This window comes from Pelodiscus sinensis, chromosome 1 (genome assembly GCF_049634645.1).
Source record: "Pelodiscus sinensis isolate JC-2024 chromosome 1, ASM4963464v1, whole genome shotgun sequence".
Lineage (NCBI taxonomy): Eukaryota > Metazoa > Chordata > Testudines > Trionychidae > Pelodiscus > Pelodiscus sinensis.
The window spans coordinates 304,036,270-304,061,415 of record NC_134711.1 but is presented as its reverse complement, the minus strand read 5'-3'; the positions used below and the strand labels follow the sequence as shown (position 1 = coordinate 304,061,415).

Sequence of the window (25,146 nt, the reverse complement as noted above, 5' to 3'; positions counted from 1 at the left end):
CATCCTGAATTGCTACAATTATTTTGCGAAACTGCAGAACCATGACAGCATAAATAATTACAGTATCTTTTTTTCTCCTAGGCTGTGTCTAGACTGCATCCCTTTTCCGTAAAAGGGATGCAAATTAGACACATCGCAATTGCAAATGAAGCGGGGATTTAAATCCCCCCCGCTTCATTTGCATAAACATGGCTGCCGCTTTTTTCCAGCTTGGAGCTTTGCCGGAAAAAAGCGCCAGTCTAGACGCGGATCTTTCAGAAAATAAAGCCTTTTCCAAAAGATCCCTTATTCCTCTTAAAATAAGGAAGAAGGGATTTTTTGGAAAAGGCTTTATTTTCCGAAAGATCCGCGTCTAGACTGGCACTTTTTTCCGGCAAAGCTCCGAGCCAGAAAAAAGCAGCAGCCATGTTTGTGCAAATGAAGCGGGGAGGATTTAAATCCCCGCTTCATTTGCAATTGCGATGTGTCTAATTTGCATCCCTTTTACAGAAAAGGGATGCAGTCTAGACACAGCCCTAGTGTCAGGAATGGTAAATTAAAGGAATAGAAAAAAAATCTTATGGTGAAACCAAGGGACAGAGTTTGTAGGAGAATGTGTGTCATTACTTCATTTCTAGGTCAAAGAGTAAAGTTTGCTTCCCTTTCCATGTAAATCAGTGGAACTAATTGTGATAATGATTTCAAAGAAATCAGGAATGGATGCTAGTCAATGACCATAATGCTAAAATGAGAAAGTTTAGTATATATTTAGATAATCTTACTTCGTAGTTGATGTAAATGTTTAAAACTGAAATCTGTTTTCATACTGAGCGCTTTTGTTTTGTTTGCATAATGCAGGCCTCATTGGTTTCTTCAATGTAGATTTACATGTGTGAACTGCTGACCCGTACGGTATATATATATATATATATATATATTTAAAAAAACCTCCATTCACCATCTTTTGTAAAACAGTTAACTAAATGAACTTTCAGTTACATTTTAAAAGGTATATTAATTACCCTTGTTCCTTTATCCAGTTCTTGACACTCATACTGGTGGCCAAGTGGGTTTGTTTACTACTTTACAGATTGGTAGTAAACAATTGACCTCAGTGACTTATTTATGAGGTAGAGAACCTCACAAGAATGCTAATGCTAAGGCTGGAAGGCAGTGTAATTAGTATACTGCAGTGATGTGCACAAGGTGGGGCAAGGTGGGATACAAGTCCTCCCCACTACTCAACAAGAGCCCAGATTACTGACCCAGGACTGTAGCAGAGTCATAGAGCTCCTGCTGCCCCAGGGCATGGCAGGGAGAGCAAGCTCCTAAAATCCAGGGCCCAGGAATTTAAATATCTCCTCCTTTGGAGAGAATATGTTACACCCACATATCAATATATAATAAAGCTGAGTAAACTGTATCCACAAGTATGTGGGTAGGGCAAGCACCTCAGGTCAGGGCCAAGGCAGGAAGAGAGACTGAACACCTCTGGCCCATGGGCCATGGTGAGGAGAGGGCATAGAGCAAAGGACACCTGGCCCCAGTAATTCTGTGCTCCTGCCAGGGGACCAGGGCCTTGGGACTAGAAGGAAGATGGCTCTCCCCCACACAGCCTCAGGGCTGGAGGAGCTCAGCGACCCCCCACCCCCACCTTGCAGCGAAGTGCTTGTGGATACCGTTACTCAGCTGGCTCCATGGCACAGATTTGCGCTGCCTGCCTCTCACCTATGTGCACGTGCTGATACGGTTTGAAGTGTGTTTAACTTGCGCCTCCAAAAGCGGCCAACTCACACTCCTGCGCGCTGCCCCTAGCAGAATATTAGTTTTATATGCAAATCACTTCCCAGTGTTATATGCTGGCAAACACCTCCCAGGAAGAGAGACGCCTCCTCTCGCAACCTGGGGCTACAGCAGCTGGCCTCGGGAGCAGGTACATTTCGCGGGGAGGGTGAGGTGCCTTTCCAGCGCCGCTGCGGCACTTGCCCATGGTCGGGCAGCGGATCCCCTGTTGCTCTGGCGCGGCCCAAACTTTCCCTCACGTCTGAGCGCTCCGGAGGCTGGGCAGTGACGCCTGGGGGGAGGATGCTGCCGACTGACATAGCAACTCCGCTCGCGCGCTCCTCAGCCAGTGTGGCGGGGAGCGGCTGGCGGCGGTGGCTGCTGGAGCCGTGCCGGGGCTGGGGCGCGGAGCGAGCCGGGGGCTCTCCTGCTCTGCCGCAGCTGTCTGGAGACGCCGGGCGGCAAAGAGCGGGCTCCATGGCGCTCCGGGAGCGGCCCTGAGCGACACCCGGATCGCGGCTCCAACCCAGGGTCCCGCACCCGGCGAGAGGCGGAGAGACCTTCGGTAGCAGCATGAGCCGCGGCCACCCCTACGCGCCGCGGCCGAGCACCCCCCCGGCCGGGCCGGGTCGCAGGACCGACAGCCAGGACTACCTGCTCGTGGCCCCGGGGGCGTGCGAGGAGAGCACCCTGCCGCCCTACGCCTACTACCCGCTGTGAGCATCGCGCGGGAACCGGCCCCGCCGGGGGGCGGAGGCGGAGCGGACCTCCAGAAGGGCGGCAGGAGTGGGGCTGGGGTGGGCTGCGGCGCCCCCTGGCACGCGGGTGAGCTGGGGCTGGCGGCAGCAGGAGCCTCCGGCAGCAGCGCCACAGTGCGGCAGGGTGCCCCACCCCGCGCAGCGCAGGCACAGGTGCGCCGCGGGGCGGGGAGACCGAGCCCCTGCAGCCCTGAGCTCCTGTCCAAGCGCGGGCGCTCCCTGCTCGGGTGCAGGAGCATTACGAAGCCCGCTTGAGATGCATGGGGTGGGGCTCAGCGAAAGCTGGTAGCCCGGAATCGCACGGCCCGGCCGGCTTCACCCTTTCGCTGGGACTGGTCACAAGACCAATCCCCGGGAGTCCGTAGTTGATTTCTGTGTTTGCATCGCGGAGCGGGAGAGCGGATAATCGGAAATAAGCGGCCTATTAACAAAAACAACACGCTTGTGAAAAATCCGCGTCCGGCTCTCCAGCGCTACCCGAGCGGACACTGCTTTTCCCTCTGGCAAGCAGCAGCGTGGTGCACTAGGATGCGCCCTCATGTCAACAGGTGACATCTGATCCTTCTAGGCGGAGAATGGTTGGGTGCTCAAATGCTTGGGAGAGGAGGCTACAATAAAGTCTCACTCTGATGGTACCACTCTACCAGGAAATCTTTATTTCAGTTTTGAAAGGAAAGTTACACACATTTTCTCAAGTTCTTAAGAGATGTGGCCTCTAACTGGCGTTTGCTTTCCTTTGTCCTTCTCTAAAAGCAAAAGCACAAACGTGCTATTCATTTTCATTTACCCTTTCCTAATGAACATGTCATTTAGTTTTGTTTGTCTCATGTCATATCTCTAGAAAAGCTATCAGGCAGGTGTGGTGTGTGGGTTTTTGTTTGTTTGTTTTTGCTCCTAATATATATACAGACAATTTATTGCAACCAGGTCTTTGGCAAGTGAAATGAACACAGTGGTCATCTTCCCTGCAGTAGAACTGTGTATTGCAATTTTTTTTTTTTTTTGAAAAAGAAGGGGGCAGGAAAGTATTTGAATATAAGCTAATGGAAGAGAGGGACACCAAAAGACAAGGAAAGTAATATTATGCCCTGTTGTAATGGCGCTGAAATAAAGTCTAACTAATCTGAATAGGAAAAACTTTAAAAAACAACAAATAGTCTAGTAGCACTTTAAAGACTAACAAAACATATAGATAGTACCATAAGCGTTCCTGGGCGCCCTTGAAAGCTCATGATACCATCTACAAGTTTTGTTAGTCTTTAAGGTGCTACTACACTATTTGGTTTTTTGTTTTGTTTTTTCAGTTTTTCCTGTTACAGACTAACTCGGCTACCCCTCTGAAGCTTTTATTCTGAATAGAATAGATTTAACTATATATGGAATATGTTATGGACTACACTGGTCTGTTTAAAATTTATATCCTTAAATGGGTTCTCTATAGTTATAGCAATAACTTCTATGGTCAGTGGTCCCTATTGGGTACACGTTACATTCTAATTCATAAAGCCACAATTTCTCTATTGTACCTATCTATATCTACAGTCCAAATCATACAGGCTTGACAATTTGATTTTTAAGTGCTACTCAGGTTTGTTATCAATTTTAAACTAGCAATGTGTAAGAAGATAATACTTTAATTTTTCTATTTTTAAAAGTCTAAGATTTCTGGACTATCTATCTATCTATCTATCTATCTATCTATCTATCTATCTATCTATCTATCTATCTATCTATCTATCTATCTATCTATCTATCTATCAGGGCACTACATATGTTGACCACAATAACTCAATGTATTATCAGTATGACTGGTATAGCTAGCATTTGTTAGTATTTCTAAGGGAAAATGCAATACAAAGAGTGGGGTGATTATTATATATTAGTTGACATGACAATAATCATACAATTTTAGGGAATTACAAGACAAACTTTCTTTCTTACTAATGTACTCCTTTATGTATCCTGATACTTAACTCATTTTCTGGTTATCAACTTCCTCTGACATATGATATATACCTCTAGACCACATTTAATAACCAGACTGGTGTAGAAAGGGAATAAAATAGTAAGAAAAACTCTCAGACAGCAATGAGATTAGATATTTACATTGATACACTTGATATCAGGAGCTCAATAGTTAAAATACCTTTTTCCCCATCCTCTGTGAATCACATACAGCCGGTCCCTGAGTTATGAACACATCGACTTATGACCATTCGTATTTATGACCAACCTCCTATACAGCCTTTCCCCGAGTTACAAACAAAATCTGCACTTATGAACAGCGTGGCTGTACGTAAGTGAATGTAATCCAATTTACGAACAGACAGAGTTATGACCTAGTGTTTGGTACGTAACTCGTTTGTAAGTTGGGGACTGGCTGTACAAGCTAACATTTTATGTTGCTATTCCGGAAAGTAATACGATCACAGTCTCATCTTGGCTACTTCTACACTGGCATGATTTTCCGGAATTTTAACAGAAAAATTTTCCGTTAAAAGCATTTTCGGAAAAGAGTGTCTAGATTGGCACAGACGCTTTTCCACAAAAGCACTATTTGCGGAAAAGTGTCCTTGCCAATCTAGACGCGCTTTTGAGGAAAAAAGCCCCGATCGCCATTTTAGCCATTGGGGCTTTTTTGTGCAACACAGTACTGTGCTGTCTACACTGGTCCTCTTGTGCAAATTATTTGCACAAGAGGGCTTTTGCCCGAATGGGAGCAGCATAGTATTTCCGCAAGCACACTGACGATCTTACATGAGATCGTCAGTGTTCTTGCGGAAATTCAAGCGGTCAGTGTAGACAGCTGGCAAGTTTTTCCACAAAAGCAGATGATTTTGCGGAAAAACTTGCCAGTCTAGACACAGCCCTCGTGTTTAAGAAATGTGCATATCTACGAGAAAGTATAACAGTTTGTAAGTGAATTTGATTTAAGTAACTAGCATCAACTATTGTACTAAATAAAATATTTTATATTCAAATTACTAAGCTCTCCTCTATTATGTTTCCTAGAATAGTCAATTATTAAGGACTTTTTTGTCAAACAGTAATGGAAGAGGATGAGAAATCTTACTGTCACATGCACATACAAAAAGGACTTATAAACTTGTTGAGATAAGGTTGAAATGCGCAGCAAAACAGCACAATATTTTAAGAAAGATAAGTTAAAGGTGCTGTTACAAAGTATCCACTTTTGTATTTCACCTGCAAAAGATTCCTGCCACTTCTTCCACCACTCCTCCTTCCTAAGCAAATGAATAAATCTTAGTATAAATGAGAACTTGTCATATAGTTGAGAGAGATGTTCAGAGTAAGCTGCATTACCAAACACACTGTAACCTAGGCTTGCTCTACACTAGTTAGGTTGACAGAAGGCAGCTTACATTGACCTAATTATGTCAGTGTACACACTATACCCTTGCTCCTACCCCTATAACCGCCCTATTACACTGATATGACTCCACCTCCACAAGATATGATGAGCTAATGATGGTGTAGTGAGGGCAACACAGTTTGTGTAGACACTGTGTTATTTACATAGGCAGTTGGCTGTCATTTTTGTCAATTTCACAGCTTCATGCTAGAGCAGTAAAATTGACAAGAAATCCAGGAGTTCACTGGAGCTAGTGGGAGAGCTCTGTACAGAGTCTGACTGTCTTCCCTCCCAGCTGGGCTGCACTCATTTTGCTCAGAGCCCAGCTGGACCTCAGCTTCCCACTCCTGGCTCCCTGATCAGCTGCTGTCTATTCAGCAGCTCTCATCTTCCCCCTTCCTCCTAGCACCTCTTAAATTGGTGGAAATGCTCCTGGTAAGGACAGACGCCACCAACAGAAGGATGGTAGTATGGGCATGAACCACTGTAGTACTGGGTTTCTAGTGTCGACATATTCCTAATGTTATCTGTACTGTTCACATTATATCATCATCACCTTCAAAAGAGCACAGAAACTACTAAAGTAAACAGTTACTTTTATGTTTTAAATTAGCTCTATTACAAGTTAAGGTTCCAATCCTCCAAAAATAAGAATCTGCTTAGCCTTACAATGTGACCAGCCTGTCTGAAGTCAGAGGGCCTACTCCACAGCATAAAATATATTCTCTGTGTAAATCTTGGCAGGATCAAGACCTCTGCATTTATTTGTTCATTATTGGCAGTTTCTTTGCATTCGTATTTAACAAGATAAGTAAAGCCAATGCCAAAGATATATTCTTGCTAAATATATAGACTATAGAGAGTGCTATATGGTAAGTTTGTAAAAAATATTTCTTCAGAGTTCACTATTATTCTTGAATTTATTATCAGATGAGTTCCAATTATGCCTGAAATTATACCATGTAATAAATTATCGGGCACTGCATGCTTATCTCAAGAGACAGTGTGACAAAGTATTTTTTCATCTTCCAGTCGTGATATACATAAAAATATACATAAGCAGCTAGAGAGTTAGCTGCAGCATTTTATCATATCAACAATTAAGAAAAAACTTTAAAACAACAAAATGACTAGTAGCACCTTAAAGACTAACAAGACAAATAACGATTTAGAGACAGTCCAACAAGCTGAGTGCCTCCCAAGTGGTATTTCCCATTGACTTCTGAAAGAGTGGAAGTCATGAGATTGGGCCTTAGGAAAATGAGTTTTCTGAATTGTATATCCTTCAGAGTTAGATGAAACAAGGCTTGTGATTGTTGTGGAACAGAGTCAAGATATCAAACTTTGTGTATAAGATTTGCTTTAGGTTTGCTAACATGCAAGGTTGTGAAATTAAGAGCATGGGTGTTGGAGATTAAAAGAAGAAAGGCAATAATTTGTTTCATTTTCAGGCTCTCTTTAATATCTGAATAAAATGTATAAATCTAAATTGCCTTCATCTCAATTGCATTTCAGAAAGAGAAATAACTTGAGTTGTGGAATGAAAGAGGACACTTAGGGTGCATCTACACTGCACCCTTACCTCAAAATAGCTTATTTTGAAATAAAACACTACTCAGAAATGTCCCTTAACCCTTGTGGAATGAGGGTTACAAGGATGCCAGAATAGTGCACCCATTATTTTGAAATCTATTTAGAAATAATGGGCTGATTTAAAGACATGGAATAGCTATTTCAAGATACCGGAAGTATCCTGAAATAGCTCCACAATGTAGTCATAGTCTTAATGTCTTAAATGAAGAAATGGTACTTTATGGGTATTTCAGACTACAATGATGACAATATGAATGAAGTAAAATGGGTATTTAGTCTTATAATGTCATTATGAATCTTGATCAGCAGTCTTTTGCTGATATAATTCATTTATTTCAGAGGTAGAAATTTATACTGAGGGCCTGTTCCTCAGCAATATGAAGCATTTGCAACTTTTACTAAATTCAATAAACAAACTTCTGTAAGATGAGCTGGCTGGAAAAGAAGAATTTCATTTTGTGACACATTTCAAGGTTTTGTCTTTATTCTCCATCAGAGCACAATCTCTTGTCTTGGAGCTGCTGTGCTTTTGTACAAATAACTAAATATCTATTGGATGTGTGTACATGTAAGAGAGAGAGAGAGACTATAGCTCATTGTTTAGGGCACTCAGCTGGGATGTGGCATTTCTACCATAATCTTCAGTAAATCCTTAGTCATTAAGCACATAACAGAGCTAGGTAAATGGTTCAGTTACTTCGTTTATACAATACAAAGGAGTTTGTATTATCTGGGAACAAACTCCTTATATTGGTCAGATTTGCTTTTGATTAGACTGCCTGATAAGCTTTATTCACAGTAATATCTTTTAAAGTACAAAACAAGTTCCTTTTTGGGCCATAATGAACATCACAGTGTTTGGTGGTAGTAGCGTGGTAATGACATATTTCTATAAAAATCTGATCTTTCTTTTTCTTTTTCTTTTTTTTTTTAGTTATGACATATTGGGCTAAGGCTTAGGGGAGCTGTGGAATCTCTGTCACTGGGGATTTTTAAGAACAGATTAGACAAACACCTATCAGAGATGGTCTAGTTATTACATAGTCCTTCCTTGAGTGCAAGAGACTGGACTAGTTGATCTCCTGAGTCTCTTCCCGTCTTACACTTTTATGATTGTCTGTCTCTTACTGAAGTCCATAGAAGTTGTGCTTCTGTAAGAATGGAAAAAAAATTCCTTTCTCATCATAACTGTAGAATAACACAATTAATGGCATAACAAAGTGTAACATGATTAGCACTTTTTGAAAGTGTGAAGAAAATGTGCTAACCTTAAGGAAAAAGTTTTCCTCTAGTTATCATTCTTTGCATGTCAAGCCTCTTCACAGAGTTTGTATTGCTTTAAGAATGTGCATTGTAAATCTCAAGCTCCTCTGATAATTAGACTTTTTACAGATTTCTGAAATAACCATTTAAAGAAAACTGTTTATTATATTAACAATTTAAGGCCCCAGTCCTCCAAATGTCACATTAAATACTTTGAATCAATAATCTACACACAGTTGTACAGTTACTTATACATGTAAATATTTGCAGGATTTGGAAGCATTTGTATACAGCATCTTTAACAGTATCTGATTCTTTCCTTAACAAAAAGAGACATTTTTGCTGATCAGAATATATTCAGTCTCATCATTTACTACCCCTTATTCCATAACAGAGCTAGATAAATGGTTCAGTAACTAAACCAAACTTGGTTTATATATTATAAAGGAGTTTGTATTTTCTGGGAACAAACTCCCTTGTATTGGTCAGTTTTGGTTTTGATTAGATTGCTTGATAAGCTCTATTTACTGATAATATTTTTAAAGTACAAAACAAATTCCTTTTTGGGGCATAATAAATATCAGAGTTTGGTGGTGATAGCTTGGCAAGGACATAGTTTTTATAAAATCCTGTAAATCTGATCATTTTTTTTTAATTCTGACATACTGGGCTAAATTCAGTGTCAGCATAAATGGATGCAGCTGCATTGATTTCAGGGAATTGTGCCTGCTTAAATTTTAGCTGAATTAGATCTATTGTGCTTTATTAAGAAAGCTCATGTGAACTGTAAAATAACTGAAAATATTAAAGTGGAACACACTGGTTCAGTACTACAACCAGTGCTATGGCTAGAAAAAAAAATCATATATCATACTTACTGGTGGATTTGAGACTAAACAAGCTTTAGTACTGCTAGCTAGTAAAGGGAATATAGGTGATGCTTTGTATTTGCCACACTGTATTCTATAATACTGAGAATCCTACATGAAGCATCTGTCTTGAGAATGGATTTACCATATTCGAGTCAGCTACTACCTTACTTGTAAGTCATATCAAATATTTTTATGGAACCTTGGCTTATGCATAGGACAGAGAAGGAAGGAATTTCACCAGAGGGGAAATAACAGTATGGAATAAAAAATGAATGAAAATAGATCATTACTTGGAACTGTAGAGATGATCAATCACTGGTCAATGAAAGTGAGAGCCCTTATAAAAGGATAAACAGAGTGAGAAAGTGAGACAAGATTATTTCCAAACATTGTGATTCCAGCTACTACTGGGGGAGGGGTAAATTTTTGACAGCTAAAAGGTGATTCTGTAGCTTACTGTTCCCAGAAATAGAAATTTAGTGAGGGATTTCCATAAGTGCCTAAAGGAGTTAGGCACCCAACTCCATCTGATCTAAGCGCTTTTGAAATTTTCACCCTAAAGTTCTAGTACCACTACATAATTGCAAGAGAAAAGAAGCAAAATTCATGACCAACAAGTCATTCAGGCCTACATTGCTCTCCAAGGGTGTGTCTAGACTACATGCCTCCTTCGACGGAGGCATGTAGATTAGCGAGATCGGAAGAGGGAAATGAAGCCGCGATTAAAATAATCGCGGCTTCATTTAAATTTAAATGGCTGCCCCGATCTGCCGATCAGCTGTTTGTCGGCAGATCGGGGGAGTCTGGACGCGATGCCCCGACAAAGAAGCCTTTCTTCATCGACACAGGTAAGCCTCGTGAAACCAGGTTTACCTGTGTCGATGAAGAAAGGCTTCTTTGTCGGGGCATCGCGTCCAGACTCCCCCGATCTGCCGACAAACAGCTGATCGGCAGATCGGGGCAGCCATTTAAATTTAAATGAAGCCGCGATTATTTTAATCGCGGCTTCATTTCCCTCTTCCGATCTGGCTAATCTACATGCCTCCGTCGAAGGAGGCATGTAGTCTAGACACACCCCAAGAGTAAGGGAAAATAGTTGAGAGCACTTAAACATGTCCCCCTTTGTAGCAGCACTATAGCTACACTATGTAAATGAGACACAATAAAACAGTAGAAGAGGGTAAAAAATTATCCCCATGTGCTCCCTTAGAATATTTTCAATTCCATGTAGGGCTGCCAGGTGTCCGGTTTTAAACCAGACAGTCCAGTACAGTATTTGAGCTTTCTGTTCAGGAAACATATTGAGAAAATATAAATGAAAAAATATAAATGTCCGGTATTTTGTAAATAAGATGTAATGTAGATTGTGATGTAATGTCAAGTGTGTCTGGTATTTTTTTGAAACCATCTGGCAACCCTAATTCCACTGACCTAGACCATCCCTAAGAAGTGTTTGTCTAAACTGCTTTTAAAAATTTCCAATGATGGAGATTCCCACCCTCGTTAGGCGGTTTAGTGCAGTGTTTAGCAACCCTGACAGTTAGGAAGTTTTTCCTATTTTCCAACAATGTAAGTCCATTGCTTCTTGTCCTACCATCAGAGGGTAAACAGAATATTTTTTCTCCTTCTTTGTAACAACCTTTTAGGTACTTGAAAGCTGTTATCATGTCCCCTTCTCTTTTCCAGACTAAACAAACCCAATTCTTTCAATCTTCCATCATCAGTCATGTTTTCTAGACCTTTAATAATTTCTGTTGCTCTTCTCTGGACCTTCTCCAATTTGTCCACATCTTTCCTGAAATGTGTCACCCCAGAATTGGTCATAATACTCCAGATGAGAACTAATCCTATGGCCTGACTGATCCTACAATGTAAAATGGAAATTTCCGTTGGATATACATGGTCATGAACGGGGCTTGCCAAACAGTGGCAAGCCCCGCTTGCCAGCTGCACTGTCCGGCGATCTGCGCATGCCGCGCTGTCTGGCGATCTCGCCTGTGGCGAGTAGATTGCAACCCGGAAGAGCCACAGGTGAGTAGATTGCATTATTTGTCGAGCCCTGGTCATGAATTTACCTGTTCACCTCCATAAATTATCTTTGTATTAAGGTGCATAGAATTGTCATGGAGTTATGCTATGCATGGCATAGGAGTTTCACACAGCTGCATGAAATCAAAGTATTATGCCCCCACATTATGAATGAGATGGAAATGAACTGATTTCAATATAGCCTGGGTCACAGGGAAATAATGTGACAGGGCAGGATTTGTTAGAGCACTTTAATAAAAAATATCACAGAGGTATTTCGAATTAAATATAATAATTAATACTTAACAATAAAAGCCCTGAGACATTTGTGTTCCAGTTCTGATTAAAACATCTAACAATTCTGATTTAAAAGGCCTAAGTTTATATTGCAGCAATTTATCTTCTTTTTTTCCGATAGTTTCTCAGCATGATCTTGTAAATTATCTAAGACATTATGGCTATGTCTAGACTGCAGGCTTCTTTCGGAAGAAGCTTTTCTGGAAGACATCTGAAAAAACTTCTTCCAAAAGAGAGCGTCCACACAGCCAAAGCGCATTGAAAAAGTGATCTACTTTTTTGAAAGATAGTGTCCATTCAGTGTGGATGCTATCTCTTATTTAAGCTGTGATTACTATGGACTGAGTGGCCACCCGGGCACTTGTGCTTTTTCTTCTTTCCTCTACTTTTGAAAGAATTCCCTCTTCCCCATCCACCTACTCCTTATTTTGAAAGAGCTATTTCAGAAAAAGACTTCCTTGTAGAAAGGGGTTTACCTATTTCAGAAAAACCCCTCTGTTTCAATTTTTTTCAAAAGAATGCGATTACAGTGTGGACGTAAGTGAATTTTTTTGGGAAAAACTGCTGGTTTTCTGAAAAAACTCTTCCGTGTAGGCATACCCTATATGAAGGATATTTGTTTCTGTTCTCCACTGAAGAGAAGCAAAATCTTAATCTTGATATTTTTCTGACCTTGATTGTAAAATTTTGATTTTAAATAGCTACTGAAGTTAATAAAAGTAAAGTTGGAGTATGGTGACACACTTAGAAGTCAACCAGCTAAACTTTGTTGCTGTTTGGAAAATGCACCTCTATCTAAATAACAAAGTGTCTCATATTGGGCACCCAAAAGCTGACTAAATCCTTCACTCTTTTGGAAAATTTAGGCCAGATTCTATGTTTAATGAAACACATTTAAAATCAGTGGAGCAGTAACAATTTACATCAGCAGGGCATCTGCCCAAAACATTCCACGAAATTATGGTGGAGGAAGGATAGCAAAAGCCCTGGTAGTACTAGCTGCTGAAAGATGAAGAACTCCATAATGGAAAAACTTCAATATCTGAAGCAAACCTTTTATTATCAGTTGCTAAGTGTCATCTAAAATGTGTGTGTTTTTGTGTGTGTGAGGGGTGGGGATAGATTTGCCCCTACTTGACATTGCTCTTCAGCGAGTGGTGTTGTGAGCTGGTGCATAGGGTGCTGGTGCAAACTCGTATTTGATTTGTCCAAAAAGTGGTCAGGCAATGGCTCAGGTAATTCTCTTGGCTCTGTGGCCTGTATAGATAATGTGTGTGAGTGCAAGTCCAACATGAAAAATTAAGAATAACAGAAGTTCCTCAGAACCAGAGATGCACAATAAACACATCCTAGAATTTTTAGATTTCTCCATCGAAGGCCTTCAGAATGTGTTGAGGAGAAAACTGCTTAATCGTGAGTTGCATATAGATGTGAACATGTCAGTAGCTAAACTGCAACTAATGCATGAATGACTCTTCAGCACAACTTTGTATGATAAAAAATAATAATGATTTTACCTAACAAGTTGATATATAAAATACACATAGGTGTTTCTTAATCCACAGGCACTTCTGGTCTGAAATACTGCAACTATAGAGTACAATTTATAAATACTAGACAAAAAGTGAAATTTCAAGAGGAATATAGATAGCCAGAATAATCAGAGTGATCAGTTGAGAGTGAGTTGTCAAGGATAGTAGGACTAATGAATTAGTGTCTGCTTTCTCTCATTTAGTTAAATTCATAAACATATTTAATATGTATGTAGCAGTTTACTATGCAGACATTATTTAATTCTTACCATAGTTCTGAGAGGAAGGCTAATATATACTGTTATTTCCATTTTATGAGGAAACTGAGAAAGAGAGAGAAAAATTAAGTGATGTGTCTTAGGCTATTAGGAAGATTCCAACATTTATGTAGTCATTGGAACTTGCAAATATCCTGGGCTTCATTTGCATGTTCCTGGGCGCTGCCATTTTTAAATGCCCCGTAGTTCGAACTACCTGCCCGCGGCTACACGCGGCACGGGCTAAGTAGTTTGAACTAAAGCTCCTAATTTGAACTACCATTACTCCTCATTGCAGGAGGAGTAACGGTAGTTCAAATTAGGAACTTTAGTTCGAGCTACCTAGCCTGTGCCGCGTGTAGCCGCAGGCAGGTACAGGCAGTCCCCGGGTTACATACAAGATAGGGACTGTAGGTTTGTTCTTAAGTTGAATTTGTATGTAAGTCAGAACTGGTACATATTGTAGGGGAAACTCTAGCGAAACATTTCTCCAGAGCTCAGTTTTATTCTCCCACACCTCACTTCCCTCAGTCCTTTATTCTCAAGCTGAGGTGTCTGCTGAGAAAAGCCGCTCTGAGTCTCCCTGGTCTGCTGGAGGGAGGGGGGAAGGGGCGCTAGCTTCGCGTCTCCCTGGTCTGCTGGAGGGGCCGCTAGCTTCGCGTCTCCCTGGTCTGCTGGGGGGAAGCAGCTAGTGCGGGGTTGCCTCACCCCGTTTGTAAGTAGGGATCCGATGTAAGTCGGATCCATGTAACCCGGGGACTGCCTGTAGTTCGAACTACGGGGCATTTAAAAATGGCAGTGCCTGGGAACATGCAAATGAAGCCCAGGATATTTAAATCCCGGGCTTCATTTGCAAGTTCCAATGACTACATTAGTCACCCTAGTCTGAACTAGGGTGGCTAGTGTAGACATATCCTAAGAAATTTGTTATGTGCAGTTTGTTACCCTAACAGTAGCTTTAATCATCCATTTTCACAGGCTGGGATGCCTCCCAGCCTAGTCTTGATCCTGCCCCTATTCAGTCTTAGATGTTTCCAGCAGTCATCTTGGATGATAAGCAGGGGTGTTTTGGTATCTGGGAGCAGCCCCTACTGTTTGGTTTCCAACCTTTATATTTCTTTTGCAAAAGGTGGGAATCCTTTGTATTCAGTTTAAACTTTTTCACATTTCAGCATTCAAAATTGGTTCCAGCATCAGGTGACCTGGCCACATGTCTTGGCAAGACCAATCATAGCTCAGGATTACAGGAAAAACAAGGCTGTTCACAGATCGTTGCCTAAATATTGGGCTACTAAGTTCATTGAGTACTATTAATGGACGCAGCATGTCTAGATTAGTAAAACAGGTTTATACATCACATTTCTAACTTCAAATACAGGAATGGTACCTATACACAAATAGAATATACACATTCAGCAGATTATAACTTTTTAAGTGATATGTTGCACAAAGTATTTTACATAAAACATATTCAAGTTATGTCATATTCTCATTCATAAGCATATTTCCATAAATAATATGGGATTAAACATCACAGGAAAAAAAGGTCTTACCTAAGAGAATATGTAGCTTTGAGGAGTATGGGAATCCTCCCCACTCTTGGAAGTGGGGTTGGTGCTAGCATGTATTTAGAAGGAGATGTGGCTCTACAACTGATGTGAACTCATTAGGGACAGACTTACAAGGGTATTGAGGGGTCTAAACATGCAGAGAGGATTTTCAAAAGTACTTCATATGTAGGTTAGATGCCTAACTCACAGTAAAATCAGTGGGAGTTAGATGCTTTTGAAAATCCCCCCCAGATCCTAACTTTACCCATAACCCTAAATACCTTTGACAATCTGGTCCTAAAATCACTTTTGAAAGCAGAATCATTAAGTCATTTAGGCATTTTTGAAAATGTTACCCCGAGACTTTAAATTAACTGAAAATATATTTTTTAAAAATATAGAATGTATCTTAAAACAGTTTTGTTACTGTCTGACTCAAATGAGGCTGAAATAACTCTTCTGGGGACCCAGAACTTTTAGATTTTGTGGGGCCCCTTAGGCTCCAGGATGCGGTCAAAATGAGGGGTTAACTTTACGGTAAGGGGCTGCAGGTTGAAGCAGTAGGGTAGATGCAGGAAAGGGTGAGCTCCCTTCACAGCCAGGAGTGAGAGGCATGCATGGAATGCAAGCACTTTCCCCTCACTCCCTTAGCATCCAGGTAACAGAATCAAAATCAAGCCATGTCCCAGAGTGCACAGCTGCTGCCCCCAGTACCCTACTGAAATTCCACCTTTGGCTGTTTCTTCCTTCCCTACTCCCTGGCCAGAAAGGGCTGGCCCAGAATACAGGAGCTTTAGTGGCTTCAGCTTCTCCCGGGATCCTTGGCTACAGCCCCTAAAACCCATTTTTAATCCATCTTTGAATCCTTGTGCATTTTTATGTTCTTTTTTACTTTTCAGATTTGATAATCTCATAAGGAGTGGAAAATAATGGTGTGACAGGGCGAGGTCACAGTAGACCCCTTGGGGGTGTCTCCCAGAGGGCTGTCAAGGCCACTGTCACTCACCTTCCAGCTCTCTGGAGCTTCTTACCACCCAGTCCTGCTAGACCAGATCTACTGGACTTCCCCAGCCAAGACACCAAGCTGAGATCATTCCCCTTCCTCATACCCTTCCTCCCCCTACTCCCGAGAAGCACTGCAGACACTGCATCTCTTCAGCTCCAAGGAAAGTCCAGTTTAGGGCACAGCTTCATGGGATACCACTCTCCAAATGGGATCAGAACTCTAAAGGAATTATGTAGGTAAGCCCCCTTTAGCAAAGGAAGGGGAATGTATACACTGATTGCCCCCCTCAGGTGACAATTATTTACACTGGGCTTGATAGAAAATAAAAGTGATTTTATTAAGAACAAGCAGTCAGATTTAAGTGGTAGTAGGTGAGAACAGGCAGAGCAAAGTAGATTACAAACTCAAAATATCAGAAAATGCTTAGCTCTAACACTGAAATTTCAGTACAAACTTATTACAGACTTACTACAAACTCACCTTAAAACTGTTTCTTTCCTGGCCAAGCCTTCTAAACCAGGGAAGCCTCCTTTTCCCAGGGGGGAATCTGGTTCCCTCCTTTGGTTGTGACACACCAGCCAATCAAAAGACTCCATCTGCTAGTGTCCTGTTGTTTTTAAAGATTCCCCTTCTTGCATGGGAAGTCACCTGGCCAGTTGGGGTGGACATGTGACTTCCCCAGACCAACCACTGCTAAGACTTAAAGGACAAAAGAGATTGCTTAGCAGTTGGTCATCAAGACATTGAGGGTAACACCCACGATGGCTTTCATTTACACATTTAAAAACCATAAAGCATTCTATACTCCATATGTCTAATTTTACACACACAAATTATACCTACACCAAAATAAAATAAACAGATTGAGCGGATTAAGACATTAAGATTGAAAGATTACATGAAACAATTTGTCCAAAGCATCTTTGAATTATGTATGTTTGCGTCTATAAATCCATTTAATAAAGCATGCGGTGGAGGGTGAGAGTCCATCACAAATCAGTTGGTATGGCTTGTTCACTTTTGATATACTGATTGGTGTCACTCTTTTGAATCATTCAGGATACATTAACATTTTGAAAGTCATAGTGGCAGAAACTTAAATGTCTGACTTGGTAGTGAAGATATTGAGAAATACATTTTAAGCATGAAATATCTATAAATATGTACAGAACTCCTTGCCTTGTTCTTGGGAGTGGACAGATCCATCATGTTAAATATCAATGCTTGAATTATTTTATGGATCATGTAACTCTAGATGATAATTGTGTAGCAAAAGCACAATAGATAATTTAAATAGTTCTAGTTGATGGATAGCAGAGTATTCTTTACTTCTTCAAAACACAAAGACATGACATTATTTGGAAAATTGTAACCTACAATCCATCACAGATTAAAAAAATATATTAAGGAGAGCATAGTATAAAATTGATAGATTTATTATGTACATCCACAATAAATTAAACTTCAGCAGTTGTGTGAAACACAGTCCTAGTGGATAGGGCTGTATTTATTATGATTATTTTTTGTTTAAAGTTGGATCTGGGACATTATTGAATGAGAAAATTCACCTAGGCTGTGTCTACACTGGCATGAATTTCCGGAAATGCTTAAAATGGAATACTATTCCGTTTTCAGTTTTTCCGGAAAAGGAGCGTCTACATTGGCAGGCTGCTTTTCCGGAAAAGCCTTTTTTCCGGAAAAGCCCTTTTTCCGGAAAAGCGTCTGTGGCCAATGTAGATGCGCTTTTCTGGAAAAGAGCCCCGATCACCATTTTCGCGATCGGGGCTTTTTTCCAGAAAAGACTACTGGGCTGTCTACACTGGCCCTTTTCCGGAACAGTGTTTCGGAATAAGGACTTATGCCCGAGCGGGAGCAGAATAGTTTTTCTGGAATAGCGGCTGATTTTGTACAGTAGAGCATCGTTGCTTTTCCGGAAATTAAAGGGCCAGTGTAGACAGCTCGCAGCTTATTCCGGAAAAGCGGCTGATTTTCCGGAATAAGTGGCCCATTGTAGACACAGCCCTAAGGTATGGGATTAATCATTCAACACCACTCTCTCTGGGTAGAGTTTTGTTGCACTGGCTTTGAATTAACCTGGAGTGGCACAAATCTGGCAAAAAATCAGTAACTGCATTTCTTTCCACACAGTTTTAAAAACAGTGAATTCATAAAATAAAACAGTGAAATATAAACACACCACATGAGGTAGCCATTATGAGTCCCAGAAATACCAGTTTGTTTCTAGTCTGGTTTCCAATTCTCTCCCATTTGAAAGAAACACCTTTGTTCAAGGTATTCCTTCTAAATGAGCTAAGATGTTTGCAGAGTTCAGCAACTGCTTGTGCTCTGAACCTTGTTTGGGAATTAATTCCAGAAACCCAAGCTGAGATTTGGCTCACAGGACTTCCTCATCTTAGGGAAGATCACTGGGAGTAGTATCAGCATTTCTTTAGATCCTCCAGAGGTGCCAAAAACTTCTTTACCTGTCACAATGTCACATTGTTTATCAAAAGAAACCTAAAGTTTCTTGCTTTTTTGAAGAGCAGAATAAATAATCTTCTGTGTCTTCTTCTGTTGAAATTAAGGGGGAGGGAATGAATTGTAAAGAACTGCTACATCTGCCAGTGTATATTCTTAAAACTCATCTGATCTCAGCAGAGATTAAATGTGCCACTGATTTTTTCATATAACTACAAATGTGATAAATGAATGAGTGGGACACAAATCAACTTATTTGGCAAGTAGATAGCTTAATGTTCTTACAAAACATGCTACTATATAAAGTCTTATTCCCACAATCTAATCGATGCAGGAGGATTCTTAGCCGGTATGGGCCCCTGTTGGAGTCAGTGGGGCTCTGCAGAGGCATAAGGATCCATCGATATGAGTGTCACGTTACTGGATCTTGAGGGGAGCAGCCAGATCACTGATGCACCCATAGGTGGGGGTGTTGGCCCCAAGAATGGTATAGAAGGGGGCCATGTGAGGTGCTGAATAGAAGCTTATTATCTGATAATCCTATGTAAGCTATTTATGTGGTTGTATAATGTCTGTGTGTGTAGTTAGGAATCTGTAGTCTGTGTGTGTTGAGGTAAAATGGAAGGTTCGAGAATGTGGCCAGCCCCAGAGAGCTGCAGAAACAGGCAGCCTTGTATTGAATATTTTTAACTTTTATTAAAATGCTTTTAACTATAACTTTTTATTTATCAACATTTTACATGTGTGGGCGCCAGATAATTATTAACAGTAACAACAAACAAACTGCAATACAATAGAGGAAAATGCCCTGGGGTTTCTCTAAGTCTAAGTAATTATCAATAACAGCCCAGGGATTTTTATCAGTTATATTTACATTAATTTCACTCATGAGGTTTAACATCTATTTAAACTCCTAACTATACTATTTAACAAACTTCTAACTAACTTACTCTTAACACTATTATTTATCAAACCTTTAACTAACTTTACACAGCAATACTCACATTTATCAGACATACAAGGGACAACATAGACAATAGCATATTCGTTATTCGTTACGCTCTGCAAAATATTCGGTAGATTCGGTGAGCGGGAGGGGGTCCTCGGGTGATCAGCCCTCAGAACCTGGCTCGTGTTCTGCCTTCCAAGTGTTCGGGAACCCTCAACTGCATGCAGGAGGGGTAGCTGTTTTATAGAGAGAGCAAGAGCTTTCCCGCGCCTAGTTGTGATAGGCTTGACAGATTCAGTCTGCCTATTGACAGGCTGAGGGGGAAGGGGAGGGGGTGAGATGGCCCTTGAGTGGCGCGAACTTTGTATGACCTTTACCTGCCTGGTGTCTTACTCCTGGTTTTTACTGATTTTAAGTCACATAGTGCAGGATTTTTGGTTTGAGAGGAAGGTAAACTTGGGCTAGGAAGGCTATGTGCACGAGGCCTGGCCAGAAAAGAGCCTGTTTTCACAGTGTGGATACTGAATATTTCTCTGCATGTGGTTGAGCAGTGGGCAGAGCCCAGGCCTGTGGACATGCTAATTAGCGAGGCCCTGTGGGACAATGGCACTCAATGGGCCAAGGACACACCTAAAGCATGAGGGCGGGACCTAAGAGCGGCCAGCAGAGAGAGGCTGAGGACCAGGTGATCTCCTGCAGCCAAGAAGAGGCCAGGAAGGAGGTATAAAGAGGCCATGTGGTTGACGCCATCTTGGTTCTCAGCTCAGCACTTCATCCCAGGGATTGAAGCATTGCAGGGATCGAAGAGCCCGGAAGACCTGTGCACGCATCCTGATGCTAGGATGTGCAACAAGAACTTTTAAACCAGCAGCTGCAACATCTCTGCTAGAGCCTGCATCGAGGACTGGGAGTTTCGATGCATGTAATGTATGATTCTTTAGCAACCTTACTCTCATAATAAACCGTTAGTTGTTAGATGCTAAAGGATTGGCCCAGCGTGATTTGTGGGTAAGGTCCAAAGGGTAAATTGACCAGGGATCTGTGGCTGGTTTCTTGGAACCGGACAGAACTTGTTCGGCGTAGGTGGAATTGGGTGCTAGGACCCCCCCACCTGTGTATGAGGCCCGGGGCCATCTGAGGCACGGATATTGCTGGGGTGTCGGAGGGGTTTTGCTCGGGAGGCTTCAGGCAGGCTGCTGGAGCGCTCTGTGGGACTGGTTTGTGGCCTGTTTGGAGAGGTCACCAGTCTGGGGACTGTAAGGAGCCCCGAAGTAGAGCAATTCACCCTGAGTGGACGCCCTCAGCTGTGCCCAGACACGGCCCGGTCCATCACAATGAGTCAGATTGCAGAACTAGGGCCTTGGTATAACAGAATGAAAGGGTAGTGATGATGTGAGGGCAAATATATATCACCCTTTATTTTCAGCTAAATTAGTTGTCTAATTTAGGCTACATCTCCTCTAGCACTTACTGCAGTATTACTTTTGTTGCTGAGGGGTGGGAAAAAGCCCTCCTTCTGAGAGCAACATAAATTATATTGATCAAGGTAGCTACTGCTGCTTGTGTGGCTGGAGTAGTTAAACTGACAGCTTGGAGCGGTTACATTAGCAAGTTTACCGTGGCATAGGCTTAATTGCTCCAGCCCTGAGAGCAATTGTAGTTGTGTTGGTGGGAGTACTGCCCCACCACCATAGCACTGTCTTTGCCAGTGCTTAGGTCAGCGTAGCTTATGTCACGGAGGGTATGTCTACACTACAGCACTAATTCAAACTAACTTAATTCGAATTAGTTAATTCAAACTAAGCTAATTCAAACTAGTGCATCTAGACCTAAAAACTAGTTCGAATTAGCATTTTGCTAATTCGAACTAGCATGTCCACATTAAGTGGACCCTGAACCGGGGTTAAGGATGGCCGGAAGCAGTGCCGGCAGGGCATCAGATTAGGACTTAGAGCATGGAGCTGCTGTCTCAGGCTAGCCGAGGGCTATGCTTAAAGGGACCCAACCCCCACCCCGACAGACAGTTCTCAGGGGTTCTCTACTCGCTTGTCTAACTTGATGAGGGACAGCAAAGCAGTCCTGGCTTGGAGTGCCCCGCATGCCCACACTCGGTACATCACAGCACTCGGCCATCAGCCCGGCTGCACTTGCCGCAGGTTGCCGTCCGGGAGGAAGGGGGTCAATCGGGGGGCTGCAGAAGAGCTTCCACCCCGAGGAGCCCACAGAGCCACCCCAGTCCTCCCCATCAGGGGCTCGTACCCCATTCCTCCCTCACCTCCTTCCACTTACCCCTCCCTAGCCCCCCTTCCTGATGTACAAAATAAAGGACACGTGTGTTCAAAATAGAAACTCTCTTTATTGAACAAAACTCGGGGATACTGGGAAAAGGAGGTGGGAGATGGGAAGAGAGAGGGTGGGAGAGGGGAGGAGGAAACCTGGGAGGAGGGAGCTGGAAGGGGGAAGCCAGGGGAAGAAGGAGGAGGGGAAGTATCAAACTATGGTACACCATATCTTCAGTATTGTGTACAGATGTGATCTCCTCACCCCAGAAGATATTTTAGCCTTGGAAAAGGTTCAGAAAAGGGCAACTAAAATGATCAGGGGTTTGAAACAAGTCCCATATGAAGAGAGGCTAAAGAGACTGGGACTTCTCAGCTTAGAAAAGAGGAGACTGAGGGGGGATATAATAGAGGTCTATAAAAGCATGAGTGGTGTAGAGAGGGTGCATAAAGAAAAGTTCTTCATTAGTTCCCATAATAGAAGGACTAGAGGACACCAAATAAAATGAATGGGTAGCAGGCTTCAAACTAATAACAGAAAGTTCTTCTTCACAAAGCAAATAGTCAACCTGTGGAACTCCTTGCTGCAGGAGGCTGTGAAGGCTAGAACTATAACAGAGTTTAAAGAGAAGTGAGATAAAGTCATGGAGGTTGGGTCCATGGGGTGGTATTAGCCAGGGGGTAGAAATGGTGTCCCTGGCCTCTGTTTGTGGAAGGCTGGAGATGGATGGCACGAGACAAATGGCTTGGTCATTGTCTTCGGTCCATCGCCTCCAGGGTACCTACTGTTAGCCACTGTCGGCAGACAGCCTACTGGGCTAGATGGACCTTTGGTCTGACCCAGTATGGCCATTCTAAGCTCAGGGCTCAGGGTCGGGGTCTCCCTGGACCCCCTTGATTTTCATGCAAACCTGCTCCTGGGTGGCCAGGCTGGCAGCTCTCCTGCCCTAGACGGCCACTTTCCTGTGCCTAGTGCGGAGGTTGTGGATGAGGGCCACTATCTCCGCACTAGACCGGGCGGGTGCCCGCCTCTTGTGGCCCCAGGCAGGCTCCTGGGAGCCGCCAGCCTGGTCCCGGGAAAAGGCAGAGGGCTGGGTGGCAGTGGGTGGCTGGCTCGTGCCGTGCCAGGTGCAGAATCTGCTGGCTGGGTGCTGGCAGGCTTGCACCTGGCATGGGCACCGTAGCCAGACCGTGCCCCTTTAAGGGTTCCGGGACCAGGTGGGGGGCAGACGAGTTTCCCTGGTGGTGCCCAGAGTGGCCACCAGGGCAAGCTGGGGAGGGCTAGCCTCCCACTAGTTCCAATTAAATGGCTACACAGCCCTTAATTCGAACTACTTAATTCGAACTAGGCGTTAGTCCTCGTAGAATGAGGTTTACCTAGTTCGAATTAAGCGCTCCGCTAGTTCGAATTAAGTTCGAACTAGCGGTTTGCCTGTGTAGAAGCTATTAAAGTTAATTCGAACTAACGTCTGTTAGTTCGAATTAACTTTGTAGTGTAGACATACCCTGAGAAGCGGGGCTTCTTCACAGTCCTGAGCAACATGAATTATGCCATAGTAAGTGCTCATGGAGACATAACCTTAGTAAACCTTGTTATCTCTGAAGTGTACGAAGGACATCTGTGCAGCTGATTGAAAAGAATGTAGCGTGCCAAGTTTAGCTGAGCAGTCCTATGTCACCTAACAAATTTATTAGGTCATGGAGCTTTTGTGGATAAAACCCATTTCATTAGGTGAGTTGAAGTGGAAATTATAGAATCCAGGTATATATAACAACAACAAAGTTACCTGTCAATTGTAGGACCAGTGTTAATTAAGTTAATTAAGGTGGATTTGTCTCATTCATAGCATTATGTGGAGATACGAATATCTCCAGGTGGGAAGTTGCCTTTGTAGTGCATTAACCAGTTAAGATCTTTATTCAAGCCTAAATTGAGAGTGTTGAACTTCTAAATAAGCTCCAGTTCAGCTGTCTCCCTCTGTAATCTGATGATAAATTTGTTTTGTAGAAGAACAGTTACTTTAAATCCATTATTGAATGTCAAGGGAGGGTAAAATGTTCCCCTACAGCTTTATGTGTGTTGTCATCCCTGATGTCTAATTTGTGTCCATTCATCCTTTGGTGTAGATACTGTCTGGTTTGGCCAATATAAATGGCAGAGAGGCATTGCTAGCACTTGATGGAATATATCACATGCCCCTAATGGTGTGGTTTATGTGTTTAGGTCCTGTTATGGTGTCACTTGTATAGATATGAGTTGGCAATGAGGTTTATTATACAGGTAAGTTCCTGGGTAAGTGTATCTGTTGTATGGTATATAACTGCTGGTAAGTATTTGCTTCAGGTTGAGGGGTTGTCTGTAGGCAAGGACTGGCCTGTCTCCCAGGTCTGTGAGAGTGAGTGTTCATTTTCCAGGATAGTTGTAGATTGTCAATGATGTACTGGAGGAGTTTAAGCTGAAGGAGCTGTAGGTGATGACCAGTGGTGTTCTGTTATTTTCCTTATTAGGCCTGTCTTGAAGTAGGTGACTTCTGAGCACTTGTCTGGCTCCCGTCAATCTGTTTCCTCACTTCCCCAAGTGGGTATTTAAGTGTTAAGAATGCTCGATAAAGATCTTATAGGTGTTTGTCTCTGTGCAATTGCAGCAGATTCAGTTGTATCTCAGGGCTAGGCTGTAGACAATGGATGGAGTGATGTGTCCTGGATGGAAGCTAGAGGCATGTAGGTAAGAGAAGCAGTCAGTTGGTTTCCAGTATGAGACGGTATTTATGTGACTATCATTTATTTGTACTGTAGTGTCCAGGAAGTAGATCACTTGTGTGAACTGGTTGAGGTTGATAGTGGGGTAGAAATTGTTGAAATCCCTGTGGAATTCCTTAAGGGTTTCCTTCCCATTGGTCCATATGATGATGTCATGAAGTGCAAGTAGAGGAGGAGTGCTAGGGGATGGGGGCTAAGGAAATGTTGTTCTAAGTCAGCCATAAAAATGTTGGGATATTGTGGGGCCATGTGGGTACCCATAGCAGTGCTGCTGACTTGACGATATAATGCCTGAGATGACGGGATGTTTGGGATTTTCCTGATATATTGTATTAACTGAAAAATGTTATCCTTTGACTACATTGTAATGCACATGTACATTTATTGATT

The 25,146-nt window shown here is 42.4% G+C and overlaps 1 protein-coding gene across 2 annotated transcripts in view; it reads left to right on the top strand.

The window, feature by feature from the left end:
- Nucleotides 1–2,096: 2,096 nt before the first annotated feature.
- Nucleotides 2,097–25,146, top strand: part of TRPC6 (transient receptor potential cation channel subfamily C member 6) — a 163,266-nt gene continuing 140,216 nt past the window's right edge. For both annotated transcript variants that reach the window (XM_075919281.1, XM_075919280.1), the window contains exon 1: nt 2,097–2,477. In XM_075919281.1, the coding sequence (XP_075775396.1) occupies nt 2,335–2,477 (143 nt within the window). In that variant the 5' untranslated portion in view covers nt 2,097–2,334. The remainder of the gene's footprint in view (nt 2,478–25,146) is intronic.